The sequence below is a fragment of the Haematobia irritans genome, chromosome 2, assembly GCF_050003625.1.
Source record: "Haematobia irritans isolate KBUSLIRL chromosome 2, ASM5000362v1, whole genome shotgun sequence".
In the NCBI taxonomy this organism is placed as follows: Eukaryota; Metazoa; Arthropoda; class Insecta; order Diptera; family Muscidae; genus Haematobia; species Haematobia irritans.
The window spans coordinates 191,226,256-191,250,878 of NC_134398.1; the positions used below are offsets into that span (position 1 = coordinate 191,226,256).

At 31.0% G+C, this 24,623-nt stretch overlaps 1 protein-coding gene and 1 long non-coding RNA gene across 3 annotated transcripts in view; one reads left to right on the forward strand and one right to left on the reverse strand.

Moving 5' to 3' along the window:
* Window positions 1–24,623, reverse strand: part of LOC142224427 (uncharacterized) — a 423,478-nt gene that overhangs the window by 388,477 nt on the left and 10,378 nt on the right. The gene's annotated exons all lie outside the window — the stretch shown is intronic.
* Window positions 1–24,623, forward strand: part of LOC142224426 (phospholipase A1 VesT1.02) — a 48,422-nt gene that overhangs the window by 20,938 nt on the left and 2,861 nt on the right. For both annotated transcript variants that reach the window (XM_075294201.1, XM_075294200.1), the window contains 3 exons: window positions 18,895–19,043; window positions 19,200–19,315; window positions 22,851–23,169. In XM_075294201.1, the coding sequence (XP_075150316.1) occupies window positions 18,895–19,043; window positions 19,200–19,315; window positions 22,851–23,169 (584 nt within the window). The remainder of the gene's footprint in view (window positions 1–18,894; window positions 19,044–19,199; window positions 19,316–22,850; window positions 23,170–24,623) is intronic.

Genomic DNA, 24,623 nt, shown 5'->3' on the forward strand with positions numbered 1-24,623 from the left:
TGGTAAAATTTTCTATAGAGATAAAATTTTGAAAATATTTTCTAGAAATAAATTTGACAAAATTTTCTATAGAGATAAAATTTTGACAAAATTTTCTATAGAGATAAAATTTTGACAAAATTTTCTATAGAGATAAAATTTTGACAAAATTTTCTATAGAGATAAAATTTTGACAAAATTTTCTATAGAGATAAAATTTTGACAAAATTTTCTATAGAGATAAAATTTTGACAAAATTTTCTATAGAGATAAAATTTTGACAAAATTTTCTATAGAGATAAAATTTTGACAAAATTTTCTATAGAGATAACATTTTGACAAAATTTTCTATAGAGATAACATTTTGAAAAAAAAATTTCTATAGAAATAAAATTTTGACAAAATGTTCTGTAGACGTAAAATTTTGACATTTTCTATAGAGATAAAATTTTGACAATATGTTCTATAGAGATAAAATTTTGACAAAGTTTTCTATAGACATAAAATTTTGACAAAATTTTCTATAGAGATAAAATTTTGACAAAATTTTCTATAGACATAAAATTTTGACAAAATTTTCTATAGAGATAAAATTTTGACAAAATTTTCTATGAGATAAAATTTTAACAAAATTTTCTATAGAGATAAAATTTTGACAAAATTTTCTATAGAGATAAAATTTTAACAAAATTTTCTATAGAGATAAAATTTTGAAAAAATTTTCTATAGACATAAAATTTTGAAAAATTTTTCTATAGATATAAAATTTTGACAAAATTTTCTATAGAGATAACATTTTGACAAAATTTTCTATAGAGATAAAATTTTGACAAAATTTTCTATAGAGATAAAATTTTGAAAAAAATTTTCTATAGAGATAAAATGTTGACATAATTTTCTATAGAGATAAAATTTTGGAAACATTTTCTATAGCAATAAAATATTGGCAAAAAAATTTGATAGGAAAAAATTTTGGTAAAATTTACTATAGAGATAACATTTTGAAAAAATTTTCTATATAGATAAAATTTTGAAAAAATTTTCTATAGAGATAAAATGTTGACTAAATTTTCTATAGAGATAACATTTTGACAAATTTTTTCATAGAAATAAAATTTGGTAAAATTTTCTATAGAGATAAAATTTTGAAAATATTTTCTAGAAATAAATTTGACAAAATTTTCTATAGAGATAAAATTTTGACAAAATTTTCTATAGAGATAAAATTTTGACAAAATTTTCTATAGAGATAAAATTTTGACAAAATTTTCTATAGAGATAAAATTTTGACAAAATTTTCTATAGAGATACAATTTTGACAAAATTTTCTATAGAGATAAAATTTTGACAAAATTTTCTATAGAGATAAAATTTTAACAAAATTTTCTATAGAGATAAAATTGATTGACAAAATTTTCTATAGAGATAAAATTTTGACAAATTTTTTCATAGAAATAAAATTTGGTAAAATTTTCTAGAGATAAAATTTTGAAAAAAATTTCTAGAAATAAATTTGATAAAATTTTCTATAGAAATAAAATTTTGCAAAATAAGATTTTTTGGTAAAATGTTCTCCAAATTTTAGTAGATTATTGTTGGCTCGAGTGGCAACCGTGCTTGTGTCACGAAATGACCCCAACATAATATAAGGGTTAAGATCTATACACTTTTCCATGCATTTGAATCAATTGTCGAAGCACTTTTGCCAGTCTGATTGAGGTATATCCAAAACACTAGTCCTTGACGTAGCTTCATCGCCAAGAATTGGTTTGTTGAGTTAATCCACGTCAAAAGTTGTAAAAAATTATGGCTCACGAATGTTCACGATTAAATTCCATCTTTTGGGTGAGAGGTAAACAACACAAATAGCGCTCGTATGTCAAAACGCCCTAGTGTTTCAATCTGTATGTAGGGTTGCACAATCCCGAACTATAAAAGGCAACCCTCGTATATATTTGGATTTTTATTTCTGTATGAATAGCGGTGTTAATATATCGCCACCATGGTGCAATGGTTAGCAAGCCCGCCTTGCATACACAAGGTCGTGGTTTCGATTCCTGCTTCGACCTAACACCAAAAAGTTTTTCAGCGGTGGATTATCCCACCTCAGTAATGGTGGTGACATTTCGGACTGTTTCAAAGCTTCTCTAAGTGATTTCACTGCAATGTGGTACGCCGTTCGGACTCGGCTATAAAAAGGAGGTCCCTTGTCATTGAGTTTAACTTGGAATCGGGCAGCACTCAGTGATAAGAGAGAAAGTTCACTACTGTGGTATCACAATGGACTGAATAGTCTAAGTGAGCCTGATACATCGGGCTGCCACATAACCTAACCTAAAGTAAATGAAATCTGTATCTTAATTTTAATTTTTAAGAGCCGATTTTTATACCCTCCACCATAGGATGGGGGTATATTAACTTTGTCATTCCGTTTGTAACACATCGAAATATTGCTCTAAGACCCCATAAAGTATATATATTCTGGGTCGTGGTGAAATTCTGAGTCGATCTAAGCATGTCCGGCTGTCCGTCCGTCTGTGGAAATCACGCTAACTTCCGAACGAAACTAGCTATCGACTTGAAACTTGGCACAAGTAGTTGTTATTGATGTAGGTCGGATGGTATTGAAAATGGGCCATATCGGCCCACGTTTACGTATAGCCCCCATATAAACCGATCCCCAAATTTGGCTTGCGGAGCCTTCCGGAGCAGCAAAATTCATCCGATCCGGTTGAAATTTGGTACGTGGTCTAAGTATACGGTCTCTAACAACCATGCAAAAATTGGTCCATAATTATATATAGCCCCCATATAAACCGATTCCCAGATTTGACCTCCGGAGCCTCTTGGAGGGGCAAAATTCATCCGATCCGGTTGAAATTTGGTACCTGATGTTAGTATACGGTCTCTAACAACCATGCAAAAATTGGTCCATTTCGGTCCATAAATATATATAGCTCCCATATAAACCGATCCCCAGATTTGACCTCCGGAGCCTCTTGGGGGAGCAAACTTCATCCTACCCGATTGAAATTTGGTACGTGGTGTTAGTATATGGTCTCTAACAACCATGCAAAAACTGGTCCATATCGGTCCATAATTATATATAGCTCCCATATAAACCGATCCCCAGATTTGACCTCCGAAGCCTCTTGGAGGGGCAAAATTCATCCGATCCGTTTGAAATTGGGTACCTGATGTTAGTATACGGTCTCTAACAAGCATGCAAACATTGGTCCATATCGGTCCATAATTATATATAGCTCCCATATAAACCGATCCCCAGATTTGAACTCTGGAGCCTCTTGGATGAGCAAAATTCATCCGATCCAATTGAAATTTAGTACGCGGTGTTAGTATATGGTCTCTAACAACCATGCAAAAATTGGTCCATATCGGTCCATAATTATATATAGCTCCCATATAAACCGATCCCCAGATTTGACCTCCGGAGCCTCTTGGAGGAGCAAAAGTCATCCGATGCGGTTGAAATTTGGTACATTTCGTTAGTATATGGCCTCTAACAGCCATGTAAAAATTGTCAAATTTTATTACTATAGAAAGTTTTGTCAAAATTTCATTTCTATAGACAGTTTTGTAAAAAGTTTATTTCTATAGCAATGTTTGTCAACATTTTATTTCTATAGAAAATTTTGTAAAAAATTTATTTCTGTAGAAAATTTTGTCAACATTTTATTTCTATAGACAATTTTGTCAACATTTTATTTCTATAGAACATTTTGTCAACATTTTATTTCTATAGAAAATTTTGTCAACATTTTATTTCTATAGAAAATTTTGTCAAAATTGTATTGCTATAGAAAATTTTGTCAACATTTTACTTCCATAGAAAATTTTGTCAACATATTATTTCTATAGAAAATTTTGTCAAGTTTTTATTTCTATAGAAAATTTTGTCAAAATTTTATTGCTATAGAAAATTTTGTCAAACTGAATTATATACGTATTTAATCGGCCTTTTTTTTGTTTAATATATACCCCTTATGGACTAACTTACAATTTAGAAGACAGTGTTAAAAAGTTTTACGATACCTTGCCATCGGCAAGTGTTATCGCAACCCAAGTAATTCGATTGTGGATGACAGCCTTTAGTAGAAGTTCCTACGCAATCCATGGTGGAGGGTACATAAGATTCGGCCTGGCCGAACTTACGGCCGTATATACTTGTTTTTATTTAAATTCTTAATGAAAGATCAACTTTTTTCTTTTCTCTCATAATTTCCTTTTCTCTAAATACTAATCACGCCAGTTCATATATCATTTAACCTACATAAAGTGAGACAAACAAATACCAAACGGATAATTGCAAGTCCATAAATTAACTATCACAATTTAGTTTTTCAGAGTTTCCATGCATTCTAGAACAACTTTTACTTTTTTCCCATTACCAAAACATTTTTGGGGAAGAGATGTGATCAATGCAAACAAATTTCTCCTGTGCTTATACGGAAATATTGGTGAGTTTGTTCATTGATTTTAACGCAAATCTAAAGAAAATCAACAGGTTTTTTAATAAAAACAACGATTGACCCAAAAATTGCAACCAGTAGAAATTGAACACCATTCATAGGAGGCAACTCGAACAACAACATTTGTGACAATAACCAAACAACTTTGTCGCTACAACCGAACCTGTTGTCATAATCACATTCTTCTCAACAAATGCATATAAAAAGTAGACAACATTTATTGAATGAGTATGACGACACAATCTATAAGAAATTCATGGCCAATGTCAAGCACAGTGGGTTGTGGGATTAAAATCAAATCGAAAATAAATATCATTCAATAAAATAATCATAGGATGGGGGGGGGGTATACTAAACTTCGGGTGTAGCTCATTGAGGTATTGGTCTCAGACCCCACAAAGTTATCTATAAATTCTTGGTAATGTTGAAATTCAGAGTTGGTCTTGCGTCTAGTCATGCTATCTTTCGAGCGAAAGGCCAATGACTTGAAACTCGGTATTGTAAACATTCATATCGGACCACTTTTAGGTATAGACCCCGTGTACCAATCTCAGATTTGATATCTTGAGCCTCGGACTCGGCTATAAAAAGTAGGTTGAGCTAAACATGGAATCGAGCAACACTCTGAGATCGCAGAGAAAATCACCACTGTAGTACCACAATTGACTAAATAGGCTAAGTGAGACTGCTATATCGGGCTACCTCTATAACTAACCTAACCTAGGCAACCATGTACATGGTTATTGAAAGCGTACTTATTATCTCTTTTCACAGCGACTAACTATATGCACTTTATGATCATATAACATATATATTTTTATTTTTTCATTTCACATCCCACTGTGCGTCATTGTTTACTTTAGTGAAAGATGCATCCCAAAGAAATAATGAATGAGCAGGGGTTATATTTATTTCAAACTATTCATATTAATTGGGTTATATATTATTAAAAATATTAGTTGTATTTTGTCCAAAACCGGCTAGTGATTAGTGCATTTCATTTTGAGTAAATATACACAGAAAAAATGTTCTAATTATTTGATCCAATCAATTTTATAATTAACATGTCTACAATCATGATAGTATCGATTATAAATAACAAATATACATTAATTGATTTGGGAAAAATTTCCTAACTTACTTTTATAGTACATCCAAAAATACTTTTCGAGCAAAGGACTTCATTTTCACATTATAAGAAGTTGTTTTTATGATATAAAGGGTGATTCTTTTGAGGTTAGGATTTTCATGCATTAGTATTTGACAGATCACGTGGGATTTCAGACATGGTGTCAAAGAGAAAGATGCTCAGTATGCTTTGACATTTCATCATGAATAGCCGAACGATCTGCCACAACGTCGAATTTTCAGTGAATGGGCCCTAGAAAAGTTGGCAGAAAATCCGCTTTTTTATCGACAAATTTTGTTCAGCGATGAGGCTCATTTCTGGTTGAATGGCTACGTAAATAAGCAAAATTGCCGCATTTGGAGTGAAGAGCAACCAGAAGCCGTTCAAGAACTGCCCATGCATCCCGAAAAATGCACTGTTTGGTGTGGTTTGTACGCTGGTGGAATCATTGGACCGTATTTTTTCAAAGATGCTGTTGGACGCAACGTTACGGTGAATGGCGATCGCTATCGTTCGATGCTAACAAACTTTTTGTTGCCAAAAATGGAAGAACTGAACTTGGTTGACATGTGGTTTCAACAAGATGGCGCTACATGCCACACAGCTCGCGATTCTATGGCCATTTTGAGGGAAAACTTCGGAGAACAATTCATCTCAAGAAATGGACCGGTAAGTTGGCCACCAAGATCATGCGATTTGACGCCTTTAGACTATTTTTTGTGGGGCTACGTCAAGTCTAAAGTCTACAGAAATAAGCCAGCAACTATTCCAGCTTTGGAAGACAACATTTCCGAAGAAATTCGGGCTATTCCGGCCGAAATGCTCGAAAAAGTTGCCCAAAATTGGACTTTCCGAATGGACCACCTAAGACGCAGCCGCGGTCAACATTTAAATGAAATTATCTTCAAAAAGTAAATGTCATGGACCAATCTAACGTGTCAAATAAAGAACCGATGAGATTTTGCAAATTTTATGCGTTTTTTTTAAAAAAAAAGTTATCAAGCTCTTAACAAATCACCCTTTATAATTATGGACCGATATGGACCAATTTTTGCATGCTTGTTAGAAACCTTATACTAACAATTTCAAGCAGATCGGATTAATTTTGCTCCTCCAAGAGGCTCCGCAAGCCAAATCTGGGGGTCGGTTTATATGGGGGGCGATACGTGAAAATGGTCCGATATGGTCCATTTGCAATACCATCCGACCTACATGAATTGCAACTACTTGTGCCAAGTTTCAAATCGATGGTTTGTTTCTTTCGGAAGTTCGCGTGATTTCAATACACGGACGGAAGAACGGACATGCTTAAATCAACTCAGAATTTCACCACGACCCAGAATATATATACTTTATGGGGTCTTAGAGCAATATTTCGATGTGTTACAAACGGAATTACAAAGTTAATGTACCAAACCCCCCCCCCCCCCCACATCCTATGGTGGAAGGTAAAAAAAATTTAGTACTCTCTGAAATACTAAAATTGCATTCCATCTGAAGAATTAATTCGAAATAAATCAACGCCATCCTTAAAAAGATTACTTCCGACAAGCCCTCGTGAATTTAGAAACTTTTTTTAAATTAAAATATTAATTGGGATAATTAATATTTTAATTTTATTTTTAATTTTATTAAAAATTAATTGTGTCATTTAATATTTTCATTGATAACGTTTTCTTTTTCAATCACCTTTATAAGTGGAACTATTTTCGAGCTATTTTTTTCTGTGTAGGTAACTAATTAAATATTCAAATTAATTTAATATTTGTTTTGTTTTTTCTTTTTTGCTTACGACAGACTGAAATAATAGGTGAAGACATGAACATATATTTTATTCAAATGTGATGTTCAAGTTGTTCTTGATTTAATGTTGGTGATTAATACACATGATTGATGTATTGATAGATACTCGTAGACATTGATAGCTGTAATGCAGATGTGATTTAGATAGAAGTAGATGTGACATGGATATTTATGAAGACGTTTCTGGATTTTATTATTGATATGTGAAGACATGGGAAATTCATTGGCATAGAAAGATTATTTCCTTCTTCATTCATCTAGAGCATATACACTATTAAAAAAGATTTGTGCTAATAACGAATTTTGTAATTTAATATAATCTGATATGTTTTCTATTGAATCTATGATCATCTTGAGGCTAAAGCTTTAAAATTTTCTATAGAAAATCTTGAGGCTAAAGCTTTAAAATTTTCTGTAGAAAATCTTGAGGCTACAGCCTTTATAATTTTCTATAGAAAATCTTGAGGCTAAAGCCTTAAAATTTTCTATAGAGAATCTTGAGGCTAAAGCCTTAAAATTTTCTATAGAAAATCTTGAGGCTAAAGCCTTTAAAATTTTCTACAGAAAATCTTGAGGCTAAAGGCCTTAAAATTTTCTATTTTTAAATTATATTCAATATCTAACCGAATTTTCAGCATTACTCTTTTCTTAATATTTTTTCTTCACCATGAAATCTGGTCATGATTGACCTGGAAAAATTTATAAATATTCCAGGACTGGGAAATCAAGTTCATAGTAATATCTGCCATTTGGCCAAGCCAGACGACTTTCTTACTAAGTTTTTTTGTTTTACAACACTGAGTCTTTTCATTGAAGCAAGCAGTTTAGCTGGATTAAATCGCGGCCATTCATCAGGAAATCATTTGGCTACCAAACGCGTTTAAAATCGCGTATATATTTGTGAAGGTGTTTGCTAAGAGTAAAAGTTTGTAGAGAAGAAATAAAAACTATATCATTTGTAGAAGGCAAATATCAATTACAAATGAGGAAAAAAAGCAAACTATCAAACCAGGGCTATAAATGGAAATGTGTAAACGAAAGCTTGGATTATTTGTATTGTATCATTCCTTAAATTGAGAGATGACAATTTTATATGAATTATTTCATGATGTCCATAATATTGTATGATTTTCAAAAAGGAAATAATTGTTTAAACCCAGCTATGGTTTAATGATGGTGTAGGTGCTATAATTTACTGAAATACGTTTTTTTTTGTGCAGCATAAACGTATTAACCTTTTATGGTAGTGGAAAAAAAAACCTTTTGTCTATAATTGCAGGCATTAGGCTGACATTTGATTTAAACATTAAATGCTAGTCTAATAGTGATGTTAAATCCCCCATCACTTTGGCATTTGAAATTATTACTTGGTCACGTTTTACCTGCAGTACTGCTAGGTGGATGAAAATAATTTCAAAAAATTTTATTTCTATTCTATAGAAATACAATTGCCACCAAATTTTCAGTAAAAATAAAAAATTTTGACAAAATTTTCTATAGAAATAAAATTTTAACAAAATTTTCTATAGAAATAAAAGTTTGATTTCTATAGAAATAATTTTTTTGGGAAAATTTTTCTATAGAAAAAAATTTTTACAAAATTTTCCATAGAAATAAAATTTTCTAAAGAAAGTTTTTATAGCAAAATTTGCTATAAAACAAAATTTTGGCAAAATTTTCTATAGAAGTAAAATTATTGACAAAATTTTCTATAGAAATAAATACAATTTTGACAAACTTTTTTATAGAAATAAAATTTAGCCAAATTTTCTATAAAAATAAAATTTTAGCCAAATTTTCCATAAAAATAAAATTTTAGCCAAATTTTCTATAGAAATAAATTTTTGGAAAATTGTCTATACAAATAAAATTTTGACAAAATTTCTATAGAAATAAAACTTTGGCAAATTTTTCTGTAAAAATAAAATTTTGGCAAAATTTTCGATAGAAATAAAATTTAGACAAACTTTCTATAGAAATAAAATATTGACAAAATTTTGTACTAAAATAAAATTTTAGCCAAATTTTCTATAGAAATAAAATATTGACAAAATTTTCTATAAAAATAAAATTTTAGCCAAATTTTCTATAAAAATAAAATTTTGATAAAATTTTATAAAGAAATAAAATTTTGACAAAATTTACTATAGAAATAAATTATTGGCAAAATTTGATATAGAAGTAAAATTTTGCAAAATTTTCTATAGAAATAAAATGTTGACAAAATTTTCTATAGAAATAAGATGTTTGAAAAATTTTCTGTAGAAATAAAATTTTGGAAAAATTTGCTATAGAAGTACATTTTTGACAAAATTTTCTATAGAAATAAAATTTTGACAAACTTTTCTATAGAAATAAATTGCTGGCAAAATTTTCTATAGAAATAAATAAAATTTTGACAAACTAACTCTATGGAAATAAAATTTTGGCAAAATTTTCTATAGAAATAAAATTTTGACAAAATTTTCTATAGAAATAAAATTTTGACAAAATTTTCTATAGAAATAAAATTTTTACAAAATTTTCTATAGAAATAAAATTTTGACAAAATTTTCTATAGAAATAAAATTTTGGCAAAATTTTCGATGGAAATAAAATTTTGATAAATTTTTCTAGAGAAATAAAATATTGACAAAATTTTCTATAGAAATAAATTTCTGGAAATTTTTTCTATAGAAATAAAATGTTGACAAAATTTCTATAGAAATAAAATTTTGACAAAATTTCTATAGAAATAACATTTTGGCAAAATTTTAGATAGAAATAAAATGTTAACAAAATTTTCTATTGAAATAAAATTTTGACAGATTTTTCTATAGAAATAAAATTTTGACAAAATTTTCTATAGAAATAAAATTTTGGCAAAATTTTCGATGGAAATAAAATTTTGGCAAAATTTTCTATAGAAATAAAATTTTGACAAAATTTTCTAAAGAAACAAAATGTTGAACAAAATTTTCTATAGAAATAAAATTTTGACAAAATTTTCTATAGAAATAAAATTTTGACAAAATTTTCAATAGAAATAAAATTTTGGCAAAATTTTCGATGGAAATAAAATTTTGATAAATTTTTCTAGAGAAATAAAATATTGACAAAATTTTCTAGAGAAATAAAATATTGACAAAATTTTCTATAGAAATAAATTTCTGGAAATTTTTTCTATAGAAATAAAATGTTGACAAAATTTCTATAGAAATAAAATTTTGACAAAATTTCTATAGAAATAACATTTTGGCAAAATTTTAGATAGAAATAAAATGTTAACAAATTTTTCTATTGAAAAAAAAATTTGACAGAATTTTCTATAGATATAAAATTTTGAGAAAATTTTCTATAGAACATTTTAACAAAATTTTCTATAGAAATAAAATTTTGACAAAATTTTTTATTCAATTAAAATTTTGACAAAATTTCTATAGAAGTAAAATTTTGACAAAATTTTCTAAGAAATAAAATTTTGACAAACTTTTCTATAGAAATAATTGGTTGATAGTTTTGCTGCAAGTAGATGATGCTGATGAGGAATGTGGTAATTCCGAAACGTGCGTCCATCCAACCATCTTGCAGTCTATAGGGCTTTGCCCAAATAAATTTGACAAATATTCTTTTCCTCTGTTGGTTAAGCTACACTTGTAGTTTAGTCAATATATGGTTTTAAGCTGAAATCAAAAAAAAAAAAACAACAACAATGAATTATTGACAAAATTTTCTATAGAATTAAAATTTTGACAAAATTTTCTATAGAAATAAAATGTTAACAAAATTTTCTATTGAAATAAAATTTTGACAAAATTTCTATAGAAATTAAATTTTGACAAAAATTTCTATAGAAATAAAATTTTAACAAAATTTTCTGTAGAAATAAAATTTTGACAAAATTTTCTATAGAAATACAATTTTGACGAAATTTCTATAGAAATAAAATTTTGACAAAATGTCTATAGAAATAAAATTTTGACAAAATTTCTATGGAAAAAAAATTTTGGCAAAATTTTCGATAGGAATAAAATTTTGGCAAAATTTTCTATAGAAATAAAATTTTGACGAAATTTCTATAGAAATAAAATTTTGACAAAATTTCTATAGAAATAAAATTTTGACAAAATTTTCTATAGAATTAAAATTTTGACAAAATTTTCTGTAGAAATAAAATGTTAACAAAATTTTCTATTGAAATAAAATTTTAATAAAATTTTCTATAGGAATAAAATTTTGACAAATTTTTCTATAGAAATAAAATGTTGACAAAATTTTCGAAAGAAATAAAATTTTGACAAAAATTTTTATAGAAATAAAATTTTGGCAAAATTTTCTATAGAAATAAAATTTTGACAAAATTTTCTGTAGAAATAAAATGTTGGCAAAACTTTTTATAGAAATAAAATGTTAACAAAATTTTCTATTGAAATAAAATTTTGACAGATTTTTCTATACAAATAAAATTTTGACAAAATTTTCTATAGAAATAAAATTTTGGCAAAATTTTCGATGGAAATAAAATTTTGGCAAAATTTTCTATAGAAATAAAATTTTGACAAAATTTTCTAAAGAAACAAAATGTTGAACAAAATTTTCTATAAAAATAAAATTTTGACAAAATTTTCTATAGAAATAAAATTTTGACAAAATTTTCTATAGAAATAAAATTTTGGCAAAATTTTCGATGGAAATAAAATTTTGATAAATTTTTCTAGAGAAATAAAATATTGACAAAATTTTCTAGAGAAATAAAATATTGACAAAATTTTCTATAGAAATAAATTTCTGGAAATTTTTTCTATAGAAATAAAATGTTGACAAAATTTCTATAGAAATAAAATTTTGACAAAATTTCTATAGAAATAACATTTTGGCAAAATTTTAGATAGAAATAAAATGTTAACAAATTTTTCTATTGAAAAAAAAAATTTGACAGAATTTTCTATAGAAATAAAATTTTGAGAAAATTTTCTATAGAACATTTTAACAAAATTTTCTATAGAAATAAAATTTTGACAAAATTTTTTATTCAATTAAAATTTTGACAAAATTTCTATAGAAGTAAAAATTTGACAAAATTTTCTAAGAAATAAAATTTTGACAAACTTTTCTATAGAAATAATTGGTTGATAGTTTTGCTGCAAGTAGATGATGCTGATGAGGAATGTGGTAATTCCGAAACGTGCGTCCATCCAACCATCTTGCAGTCTATAGGGCTTTGCCCAAATAAATTTGACAAATATTCTTTTCCTCTGTTGGTTAAGCTACACTTGTAGTTTAGTCAATATATGGTTTTAAGCTGAAATCAAAAAAAAAAAAACAACAACAACAATGAATTATTGACAAAATTTTCTATAGAATTAAAATTTTGACAAAATTTTCTATAGAAATAAAATGTTAACAAAATTTTCTATTGAAATAAAATTTTGACAAAATTTCTATAGAAATTAAGTTTTGACAAAATTTCTATAGAAATACAATTTTGACGAAATTTCTATAGAAATAAAATTTTGACAAAATGTCTATAGAAATAAAATTTTGACAAAATTTCTATGGAAAAAAAATTTTGGCAAAATTTTCGATAGGAATAAAATTTTGGCAAAATTTTCTATAGAAATAAAATTTTGACGAAATTTCTATAGAAATAAAATTTTGACAAAATTTCTATAGAAATAAAATTTTGACAAAATTTTCTATAGAATTAAAATTTTGACAAAATTTTCTGTAGAAATAAAATGTTAACAAAATTTTCTATTGAAATAAAATTTTAATAAAATTTTCTATAGGAATAAAATTTTGACAAATTTTTCTATAGAAATAAAATGTTGACAAAATTTTCGAAAGAAATAAAATTTTGACAAAAATTTCGATAGAAATAAAATTTTGACAAATTTTTCTATAGAAATAAAATATTGACAAAATTTTCTATAGAAATACATTTTTAGCTGTTCTATAGAAACAAATGTTGGCAAAATATTCTATAAAAATATTCTATAAAAATGTCAAAATTTCTATAGAAATAAAATTTTGACAAAGTATTCTATAAAATCAATATTTTTATAAAAATTTATACTATCAAAGTCCATAGTGAGTAAGTTCCCCCTTTGCCTTGTTGGTACAAGCTAAATTTTTGTAGAAGTAGTAAATTTCCCTTGTTGTTGCATTCTAAAACATTTAAAATTCGGCATATTTACAAGTCGAAGTAAAAACATTTTTTATACTAACCACAAAATTTCGATCAAAATTGTTTTTTTTTTAATTTGGTAAATTTTTGGCAAAATTTTCTTCAAATTTTTTTGTAAATTATTTTTCTGACCTGACCCATTACAGCTCCTTTCTTTCACTATGATCGCAAACTTACAAAATTGCAGACTTTTAGAAATATTTCTATCTTTTAACAAAATGTATCATTTATTGGGCATTTGTAAATGTTTAACATACTTGAAGGCCTTGAAAGCCCTAATCAAATCAAAATTGAATCCATCACATATTGCTTACAATCTGAAGCTAATATAGGCGACGTCGAAGCCCACCTTTCCATCTTATGAATATTATATGAAACATAAATAGGTTATATGAAATTTCAAACTCGTAAGCCGTTTTACAAAAACAATTCTTTAAAACGCTTTAAATTGTATAAATATAATAAATAAAATATTTAAATTTAACAGCGCTATTTACCTTTCATGCGAAAAACAAAGCAAATTAACAAAACTGTCTTAATATATTTTATATTAAAGCATACAAAAACATTAAATTTTATTTTATATTGCGACATTGAATGTAAGGTCGTAAAAAATGTAAAGATCAGTGATTTCATATTATTATTTCCAAAGAAATGTTGCCAAATTCTTTTGTATTGTGGGAAAAGAAATAATTATTTCCGGGTCTATATTTCTTGTTAAATAACCTTTCCATAGGCTTTTTTACCTATCAACAAGTCTATCCAATTATTATATTAAACCAACCATTTTTTAATGTCTATAAAATTGATGCATTAACCATGAAAAAGAAATTTAAATTATAGCACTGCAATATTGCGAAGATGGACGTACACAGGCCTAAAACATTACCAATGCAAGCGTTCCCCATGTGCAATTAATTTGAAAATATTACACAATCAACAATATTAAATTTTTTATGTAACATAAAAAACTATAAATTTAGTTAGGAGTAATTTTAATTACTTTTAATATTATTCATTCAAGAAATTCAAACAAAACTATGAGAAATAGTTAAAGTCTGGCGGAGTTTGAGAGTGTAGTTAACACTCTCAAAAACCATCGCTTCTGTAACATATACAATTTGGCTGATATGTATTGCAACCATCTTCAGCTTCATATTATTTCTGAACAGCTCGCCTGATAGCTGACAAAATTTATTCCAGTGTCATTTCATATTATGGTTTCAAGCTAACAAAAGCACTTTGATATATTGCATTCAGAAACAAAGTTATTCGTGATGAAATTGAAGCGTGATAGTGTGATTGCTTTATATTTTGCTAGAAAACCACAAGTGGCAATTGTTAGAGCCCTCTACACCCAAAGAAAAACTACTTTTTTTATTGGACAAGGAACACTTTTTATACCCACTACCATAGAATGGTGACGGGGGTATAATAAGTTTGTCATTCCGTTTGTAACACATCGAAATATCGATTTCCGACTATATAAAGTACATATATTCTTGATCAGGGAGAAATTCTAAGACGATATAACGATGTCCGTCTGTCCGTCTGTCTGTCTGTCTGTTGTAATCACGCTACAGTCTTCAATAATGAAGCAATCGTGCTGAAATTTTGCACAAACTCGTCTTTTGTCTGCAGGCAGGTCAAGTTCGAAGATGGGCTATATCGGTCCAGGTTTTGATATAGTCCCCATATAAACCGACCTCCCGATTAGGGGTCTTGGGATTATAGAAATCGAAGTTTTTATCCAATTTGCCTGAAATTTGAAATCTGGAGGTATTTTATGACCATAAAGAGGTGTGCCAAAAATGGTGAGTATCGGTCCATGTTTTGGTATAGCCCCCATATAGACCGATCTCCCGATTTTACTTCTTGGGCTTATAGAAACCGCAGTTTTTATTCAATTTACCTGAAATTGGAAATCTAGAGGTATTGTAGGACCACAAATACGTGTGCCAAAAATTGTGAGTATCGGTCCATGTTTTGTTATGGTCCCCATATAAAACGACCTCCCGATTTGGGGTCTTGGGCTTATAGAAACCGTAGTTAGAGAGAGGTGTGCCGAAAATGGTGAGTATCGGTCCATATTTTGGTATAGCCCCCATATAGACCGATTTCCCGATTTTATTTCTTGGGCTTCTAGAATCCGAACTTTTTATCCTATTTGCATGAAATTGGAAATCTAGAGGTATTTTCGCGTCATAAATAGGTGTGCCGAAAACGGTAAGTATCGGTCCATATTTTAGTATAGCCCCCATAAGAACGATCTCCCGATTAAACTCCTTGGGTTTCTAGAAACCGTAGTTTTTATCTGATTTGCCTGAAATTGTAAATATTCTGGTATTTTAGGCTCACAAAAACGTGTATCGGATTAAGTTTTTTGGTCCATTTGGTAATGCCTCCATATAGACCGACTTCACTTCTTGAGGGTGTAGAAGGCGCACTGATCATGAAAATTGCTTGAAACTCAATGTAAAATTTCCAGATTTTACTTCTACAGATTTAAGGTTTCAAATCAAGACGTTATTTTATAATTTTCTTGCACACTTACAAGAGATGCTAATGATTCCTCTAAAACTCAAACAAAAATGGTTCTTATAAATCCAGAATCTGATAAAGTTCTCATAGGTGAAATCTTTAAATTTATCTTCGGGAAGTGTCCTCAAGCCATCCATTTCAAAGGAAACCCTTATATTTGGTTCATGGTGGTGGGTATTTAAGATTCGGCCCGGCCGAACTTATTGCTGTATATACTTGTTTTAAATACATTTTTTTGGAATTTTAAAATATGAATTGAAAACTTTATAACTTTTGAACTAGTTATGATACAGTATGCTTTTTGTTGAGTTTTGTAGGAAAGGTTGTTTTAAAAAATATTGAATAACAGATATTAAGGATCAAAAAGATATTAAGGATCGGAACTTCTAGTTTCAAAATACTGACCCCACTTTGTCAACTTTTGGAAAAAAATTGTGGGGCCAATATCTTGCGATCTGTGAAAGATAATTGCACACTTTTCCAGCAAAGAAAATATATAATATCGATATCGGTTAGTAATTGCGGATTTGACAGCTAACACAAATTCTCATACCCCGAATTGACCAACTTGCAACGCCTACAGGTCAGTCAATGGATCGACCAAAGACCTACAAACTTGCAACATAAAAAAATTGTATGTAAAATATTCAAAGATCATTTTTATACCCTCCACCCTTCTTCCGATCCGGCTGAAATTTGGTACATGGTGTTAGTATAGGGTCTCTAACAACCATGCAAAAATTGGTCCACATCGGTCCATAATTATATATAGCCCCCATATAAACCGATCCCCCAATTTGGCTAGCGAGGCCTCTAAGAGAAGCAAATTTCATCCGATACGGCTGAAATTTGGTACATGGTGTTAGTATATGGTCTCTAATAACCATGCAAAAATTGGTCCACATCGGTCCATAATTATATATAGCCCCCATATAAACCGATCCCCCAATTTGGCTTGCGAGGCCTCTAAGAGAAGCAAATTTTATCCGATCCGGCTGAAATTTGATACATGGTGTTAGTATATGGCCTCAAACACCCATGCAAAAATTGGTCGATATCGGTTCATAATTATATATAGGCCCCATATAAACCGATCCCCAGATTTGACCTCCGGAGCATCTTGGAAGAGCAAAATTCTTCCCATTCGGTTGAAATTTGGTACGTGATGTTAGTATATGGTATCCAACAACCATGCAGGAATTGGTTCCTATCAGTCCATAATTATATATAGCTCCCATATAAAACGATCCCCAGATTTGACCTCCGGTGCCTTTTGGAGAAGCAAAATTCATCCGATCTGCTTGAAATTTGGTACGTGGTGATAGTATATTATATTTAACAACCATGCCAAAAGTGGTCCATATCAGTCCATAATCATATATAGCGCCCATATAAACCGATCCCGAGATTTGGTTTTGGAGCCTCTTGGAGGAGTAAATTTCATCCGAGTCAGTTGAAATTTGGTACATTGTGCTAGTATATGGTATATTAACAACCATGCCTAACTAGGTCCATATCGGTCTATAGTTATATATAGCCGTCAGATAAATCGATCCCCAATCACACAAAAATTGGTCCATATCAAGTTCATAATTGTATATAGCCCCCATATAAGCGACCCCCATATTTCAATTGTGGCTCTCTACGTATCGTGCAAAAAGTCCATATCGATTCGTAATTATTTGTAGACTTACGTATACATAACTTTTTTGTCTAATATATACCACGTATGGACTAACTCACAATTTAGAAAACGATGTTAAGAAGTTTTAAGATACCACAACCCAAGTAATTCGATTGTGGATGACAGTCTTTCGTAGAAGTTTCTACGCAATCCATGGTGGAGGGTACATAAGATTCGGCCTGGCCGAACTTACGGCCGTATATACTTGTTTTTTTTTTTTTTAATTTTACCTTTCACCTGGACGGAGAATCGAACAGCGGACCATACAGTTTGTAAGCCAAAACACTATCCATTGGGCTAAGTAGATTTTATTGTCATCAACAGATAATTATCGCTATAGCCATCAACGCACAAGCAACCCATACAATTAAGCAGTTATATTTATAAAACATAGTTTTCGGCGCCCACGAGCTGATGTAAAGAAACTTTATTTAACAGAAACATGCTTTTAGTATGCCACTTTCTTAAAATACAACATTTGGAAACGGAAATAATGTAATTTTACATATATTCTTAAAAATTTCGTAAGGTTTCGAAAAAGATGTTCTGCGTTACATACTACTACAAACGAAATTTACTGTGATTTTGGAATAAAAAAATCCTCTTAATAAAAATTTTGTAAAAAATAAAATTTTTTTGTGATAAATGTTTTTTTCTTTGCGTGTAGATAGCAACGTTCTCTTAAGGTGTGAAAGCTACCATATATGTTCATTGTTGAGATACCTCAAAAAGAGGAAAAATAAATTCGTGCAGAAGGAATGTAGAATATTTAATTCAAGGTTATATAATCATAGTAGAAAAAAAATCTTTATGTTCAATAAGCTCTTATTAGAATTGTAATGATATGTAAAGTAATTAATTTGGACGAGAAACCAGTCTGCATTGATATCAGGCTAACATAAAAAAATATTGTATGTAATATATTCAAAGATCGTTTTTTTCTAATAAAAAATGTTCCTGCTCATGATGTAACAGTATGCCTTTGATATATCTTGATTGTACAATAAACTAAATAAATATGTAGTACATTACATATCATTATATTACATGATACATATGCATACTATATAATTTAATTAATTTTCTTTTGTTTACATTTCAGGAAATCGTCACGGCGTGGTGTTGCCGTTAATATCCATAATCCGATGACATTGTTCCAAGGTGGTTTCAGCAAAAAGCGTGAGACAGTTTTGATCGTGCATGGCTTCAATGGTACAGCCATTGACAAGCATTTGCAGTTTTTAAGGGATGGTTAGTGAGTAGACTTGTAAATCGACAATAATATCAACAACATAATTTTTCGCTTTAATACACATATTTTTGAAAAAGAAAAAAAATTTTTTTGTTTTGTTTTCGATACAAACATTGTGGTTAAATATGAAAAATATTTTTCATTACTTTTTCAAGCGTATCTATCGAGAGACTTTAATGTTATTACCGTTGACTGGAGGCCATTGACTCAGTATCCATGTTATCTGCAATCTTTAATAAATACAAGATTGACAGCGCAATGTACGGCTCAAGTAAGTATATTAAATTATTTTATAAAATTTAAAAATTATAAATTTAATTGGTTTTGTATTTTGGGGCTATTATCTACTTCATACGAGTATGTACCACTTGTAATTGATATAATTGAAGATCGATTCGGTGAATATTGTCTAATAGTACCCAGCAAAAAAAATTGGAAGTTGTTCCACAAACATGTCTTTTAAAGCCCATCCCAGAATCCCCCATAGAGTTTTTTCAACTTCCGATGCAGTCCTTTTGGACAAGTCCACAAACATTTCTTCTAAAGCGGATCGTGGGATCCCCCAATAATTTTTTGCCACTTCCGATGCAGTCCTTTTGGACAAGTGCACAAACATTTCTTCTAAAGCGCATCTTGGGATCCCCCAGTCCTTGTAGACAAGTATTCGAAAGAACGCAATCAGGCTATTTTAAATGCAAATTTTGTACAATTAAATTTTACAAAAAAATGGAAAACTAATAAAAAAAACTAAAAAAATAGAAATTAATAAAAAAAAAACGTAAAAAAATAATAAAAAAAATAAATTTCATCCCCGCTGGGATTTGAACCTGTGCCGTTTGACTTTTTCGCTTCCATGGAACTTCTTTTGAGAAGGTTTTGCAAATTACGTGAATTTTTAATTTTTTGTTGATTTTTAATGAAAAAAATATATTTATACGAAAATATATGCCGAAAATAAAAAATAAAAACGATGCATGACATAAAAAAAAATATTTTTTAGAAAAATATTTGATAAAAAAAATTGCCGCTGGTGAGTTTTGAACCTGCGTTTCTTATTTTTTCGTTCATACTAATAAAGAACATCTCGAGAAGCTATTAGAATGTTATTCCTTGGTGTCGTATTATGATCATAACACAAACATTTGAATTGACCTTTCGAAACCTTATGTTCAATGGCGTTTGTGGCTGAGTGTGCTAAGGCGTTCTGTTATGGTGCCAGCAAACTCAGGTTCAACCCCTGGTCGGAGCGAAAAAATTTTCAAATTGTAAAAATTAGATAATAAGAAAATAATTGTGTAATAAAACATATGGATGAAAAAAAGTGAAATTGGTTGAAAAAAAAATTGTTTTTTTCGCTTTTTAAATTTCTTCATTCAAATTAACTTCCAGGGCACAACTTCTAAAGCAATGCAAAGGATCCAAAAAGGGAGTACTTCCGTCCTATGACAAGCCCATGTAAAATTCATTGGAGATGATCCAAGTTTGCACTACTTCCGGATCACAGATTGGGGATCCAAACTACTTTTTTGGAATCTCTTTTTTTGCTGGGTAGGAATGAGTAGTTTGTCCAATACAGGGTGGTTGATTTGTTCAAAAGCACAAAATGTCGGCAATAATATGAAATTTTAGAATCAGTTTAGATTTGTTCGTATTGGCTAACATTGACACGAATTATGGCCTTCAAAGGCCGAAAAGGCCGCGTTTTTGAGCCATTCACTAAAAAAACATTAGTGAACCCTCCAGGGCACTAAAGACAAGTTAACTCTCATGGATTTATTTATTCATGCCTGTTCTGGGTCTCACCGCACTGTACACCACACAACATATAATTCTTCACACCTCTCAAAAAGTTAATTGTTCTGATTCACACGTGAGACCACGTTTTCGGACTTCTGAGCGAAAAATATATATTCTGCGATATATTTTATTTGCAGACAGCAACTATAAAGTAAACTTATTTTGCCGGTAAAATTACAGTATACTGTGTTCCAACTTCCGTTGGCTCATTATGCCGGCCCGCACCATTACCATCGCTTGAGATCTGTTGGCCAATCAAAGATTTGCAAGTAGTTTTGTTTCTTCGCAAACTGCTCAATTTGGAATGTCTTCTCATCGGAGAAATCCAACTTCAGTAACTATCCACTTTGCAAGCGCAAGGTTTTTGGTGCATCGGTGAGCACTTGCATTTTTTGGAACTTCAATGGATTTAGTACAAGCTCTTTTTTCAATATGTGTTGCATTCGTTCTAGGAATATTTTAAGTTCACTAGCGATGTCCGTCGGTCTGTTGGTATAAGTAGTTTTTATGAATATAGGGCAGAGGAACCGCAAGTATTGCCCCCACATAAAGGGTGATACGGTCAAAATTTGGTCAATATAAACTTGACGTATTTCTTTCAATTTTGCATTTAAAAAACCTGAACACCCCTCATTTTGAAGGTGTGTGTGTGTAGAACGTTGCTCCTATTTTGATTTTGGAATTCACTCTTCAGTTGTCAAAATGCCGTCCTAGCAAGAAAAGCAGCGTATCAAAATTTTGCTCGCGCATCGCGAAAATCCGAGCTACTCGCACGCAAAGCTGGCAAAATCGCTAAAAGTTGCCAAATCAAACGTTACAAATGTAATTAAAGTGTTTGGGGAACGTTTGTCGACAGCCAGGTAGTCTGGATCGGGGGGAAATCGAAAACCGGAAGCCGCTGAGACGACAAAGAGAGTTGCCGGTAGTTTCAAGCGAAACCCTAACCTCTCTCTCCGTGATGCCGCAAATAAGCTGGGTGTATCGTCTACAAGCGTGCATCGAGCCAAAAAACAAGCCGGACTATCGACTTACAAGAAGGTAGTGACTCCAAATCGCGATGATAAACAAAATACGACGGCCAAAGCGCGATCCCGGAGGCTGTACACGACGATGCTGACGAAGTTTGACTGCGTGGTAATGGACGACGAAACCTACGTCAAAGCCGACTACAAGCAGCTTCCGGGACAGGAGTTTTATATGGCAAAAGGAAGGGGAAAAGTAGCAGATATTTTCAAGCACATAAAACTGTCAAATTTCGCAAAGAAATATCTGGTTTGGCAAGCCATCTCTACCTGTGGCTTGAAAAGCAGCATTTTCATAGCTTCCGAGACCGTCAACCAAGAAATTTACGTGAAAGAGTGTTTGAATAAACGTCTGCTGCCTTTCCTGAAGAAACACGGTTGTTTCGTACTGTTTTGGCCGGATTTGGCATCTTGCCATTACGGTAAAAAGGCCATGGAGTGGTACGCCGCCAACAACGTGCAGGTGGTTCCCAAGGACAAGAACCCTCCAAACACGCCAGAGCTCCGCCCAATTGAGAAATACTGGGTATTGTCAAGCGGAGCCTAAAGAAGACCAAAAAAAAACTGCTAAGGACGAGCAGCAGTTCAAGGCAAACTGGCTTTCTGCGGCGAAGAAGGTGGACAAGGTGGCTGTACAAAATCTGATGGCAGGTGTCAAGCGTGAGGCCCGGCAATTCGGATTTGGAAAAGCGAAAGCCTAACTGAATATTTTTCCTGAATTTTATACTAATTGAACTTGAAAAAGAAATTTAATTTGATTTTTTTTTTTAAATAAACGATTTCACCGATTTACACGCGTTTTCCCTTGACCAAATTTTGACCGTATCACCCTTTAAACCGATCCCAGATTTGGCTTACGGTGGCTCTTGGAAGAGCAAATTTCATTCGATCCGGTTGAAACTTCAAAACCATGATGAAAGAAATATATATGCCCCATTCTTATATATTCTCTAACGATGGCTAATTCCTTTTCTTATTTCTTTTCAGATCTATTCCTTCCTCACTCACTATGGAGCGGCAAGAGAAAAAATCACCTGTGTGGGACATTCATTGGGTGCTCACATCTGTGGTATGGTCAGTAATCACCTAAATGTAAAACAGTATCGCATAATTGGTTTAGATCCGGCTAGACCCTTGATTGAACGCAAGAAAAGTAATCAGTTCCGGTTGTCACTGGATGATGCAAATGTTATACAAGTCCTTCATACAAATGCTGGACATCTGGGTCAAGAGGAAAATACCGGTCATTTGAATTATTGCGTAAATGGTGGTAGAGTTCAACCATATTGTAAAGGAAATCCAATAAGTAAGACTTTAACTTTTTATTGTTCAGATGGTACAATTGAATGGGATAAAACGAATTTGTCTTTTTGTTTTCCTACTCTCCATTGGATTGGAAAAAGAATTTTTTGAATAACTTAAAATAGCTAAATCGCCTTATGATATCGTCTGCAGATTGTCTCAGAATTACCACAGAAATATATGCATCTCCCTATAATCCCATGTCGACGATCTCGTTAATAGTGGATTTTGCCAAACATGTTAAAGAGGAAGAAAAGAAGAAAAACACAACTTCGACTTTTTTGACAAAAAGTTGTTTAGTAGATTTTAGATTTTTGTATCCCAAATATGAACTAAAATATGTTCATATCAGTCTATTGTTCTCACTCTCATGTATGTATGACTAAATTGGAAAATGGTTATTTTTGAATAACTTAAAATGGCTATATCATCTTATGATAGAATCGGCAGATAATCTCAGAATTGGTACAGAAATATTTGCATCATATTCTTCTTTTCATCGAATGTCGACTATTTCGTTAAAAGTCACATTTGATCACTAACCAAAGTGGATTAGATCAATTTGACTTGATTACAAAAAGTATATTTGGACATTTTTTGATAAAAGCCGATTAGTCGAAAAGGCGACTTTCTACTTGTGTATCTGTGTATTCTCACTCTCACGTATATTTTTTTGAATAACTTAAATTTTGTATACTCTCCACCATAGGATGGGGGGTATATTAACTTTGTCATTCCGTTTGTAACACATCGAAATATTGACCTAAGACCCCATAAAGTATGTATATTCTGGGTCGTGGTGAAATTCTGAGTCGATCTAAGCATGTCCGTACGTCCGTCTGTTGAAATCACGCTAACTACCGTACGAAACAAGCTATCGACTTCACACTTGGCGCAAGTAGTTGTTATTAATGTAGATCGGATGGTATTGAAAATGGGCCATATCGGTCCACTTTTACGTATAGCCCCCATATAAACGGACCCCCAGATTTGGCTTGCGGAGCCTATAAGAGTAGCCTATTTCAGCCTCCATATAAACCGATCCCCAGATTTGACCTCAGGAGCCTCTTGCAGGAGCCAAATTCATCCGATCCGGTTGAAATTTGGAACGTGGTGTTAGAATGTGGTCTCTAACAACCATGCAAAAATTGGTCAATATCGGTCCATAATTATAAAAAGCCCCCATATAAACCGATCCCCAGATTTGACCTCCGGAGCCTCTTGCAGGAGCAAAATTCATCCAATCCGGTTGAAACTTGGAACGTGGTGTTAGAATGTGGTCTCTAACAAACACGCAAGAATTGATCCATATCGGTCCATAATTATATATAGCCCCCATATAAATCGATCCCCAGATTTGACCTCCGGAACCTCTTGGAGGAGCAAAATTCATTCGATTCGGTTGAAATTTGGTACGTGGTGTTAGTATATGGTCTCCAACAACCATGCACAAATTGG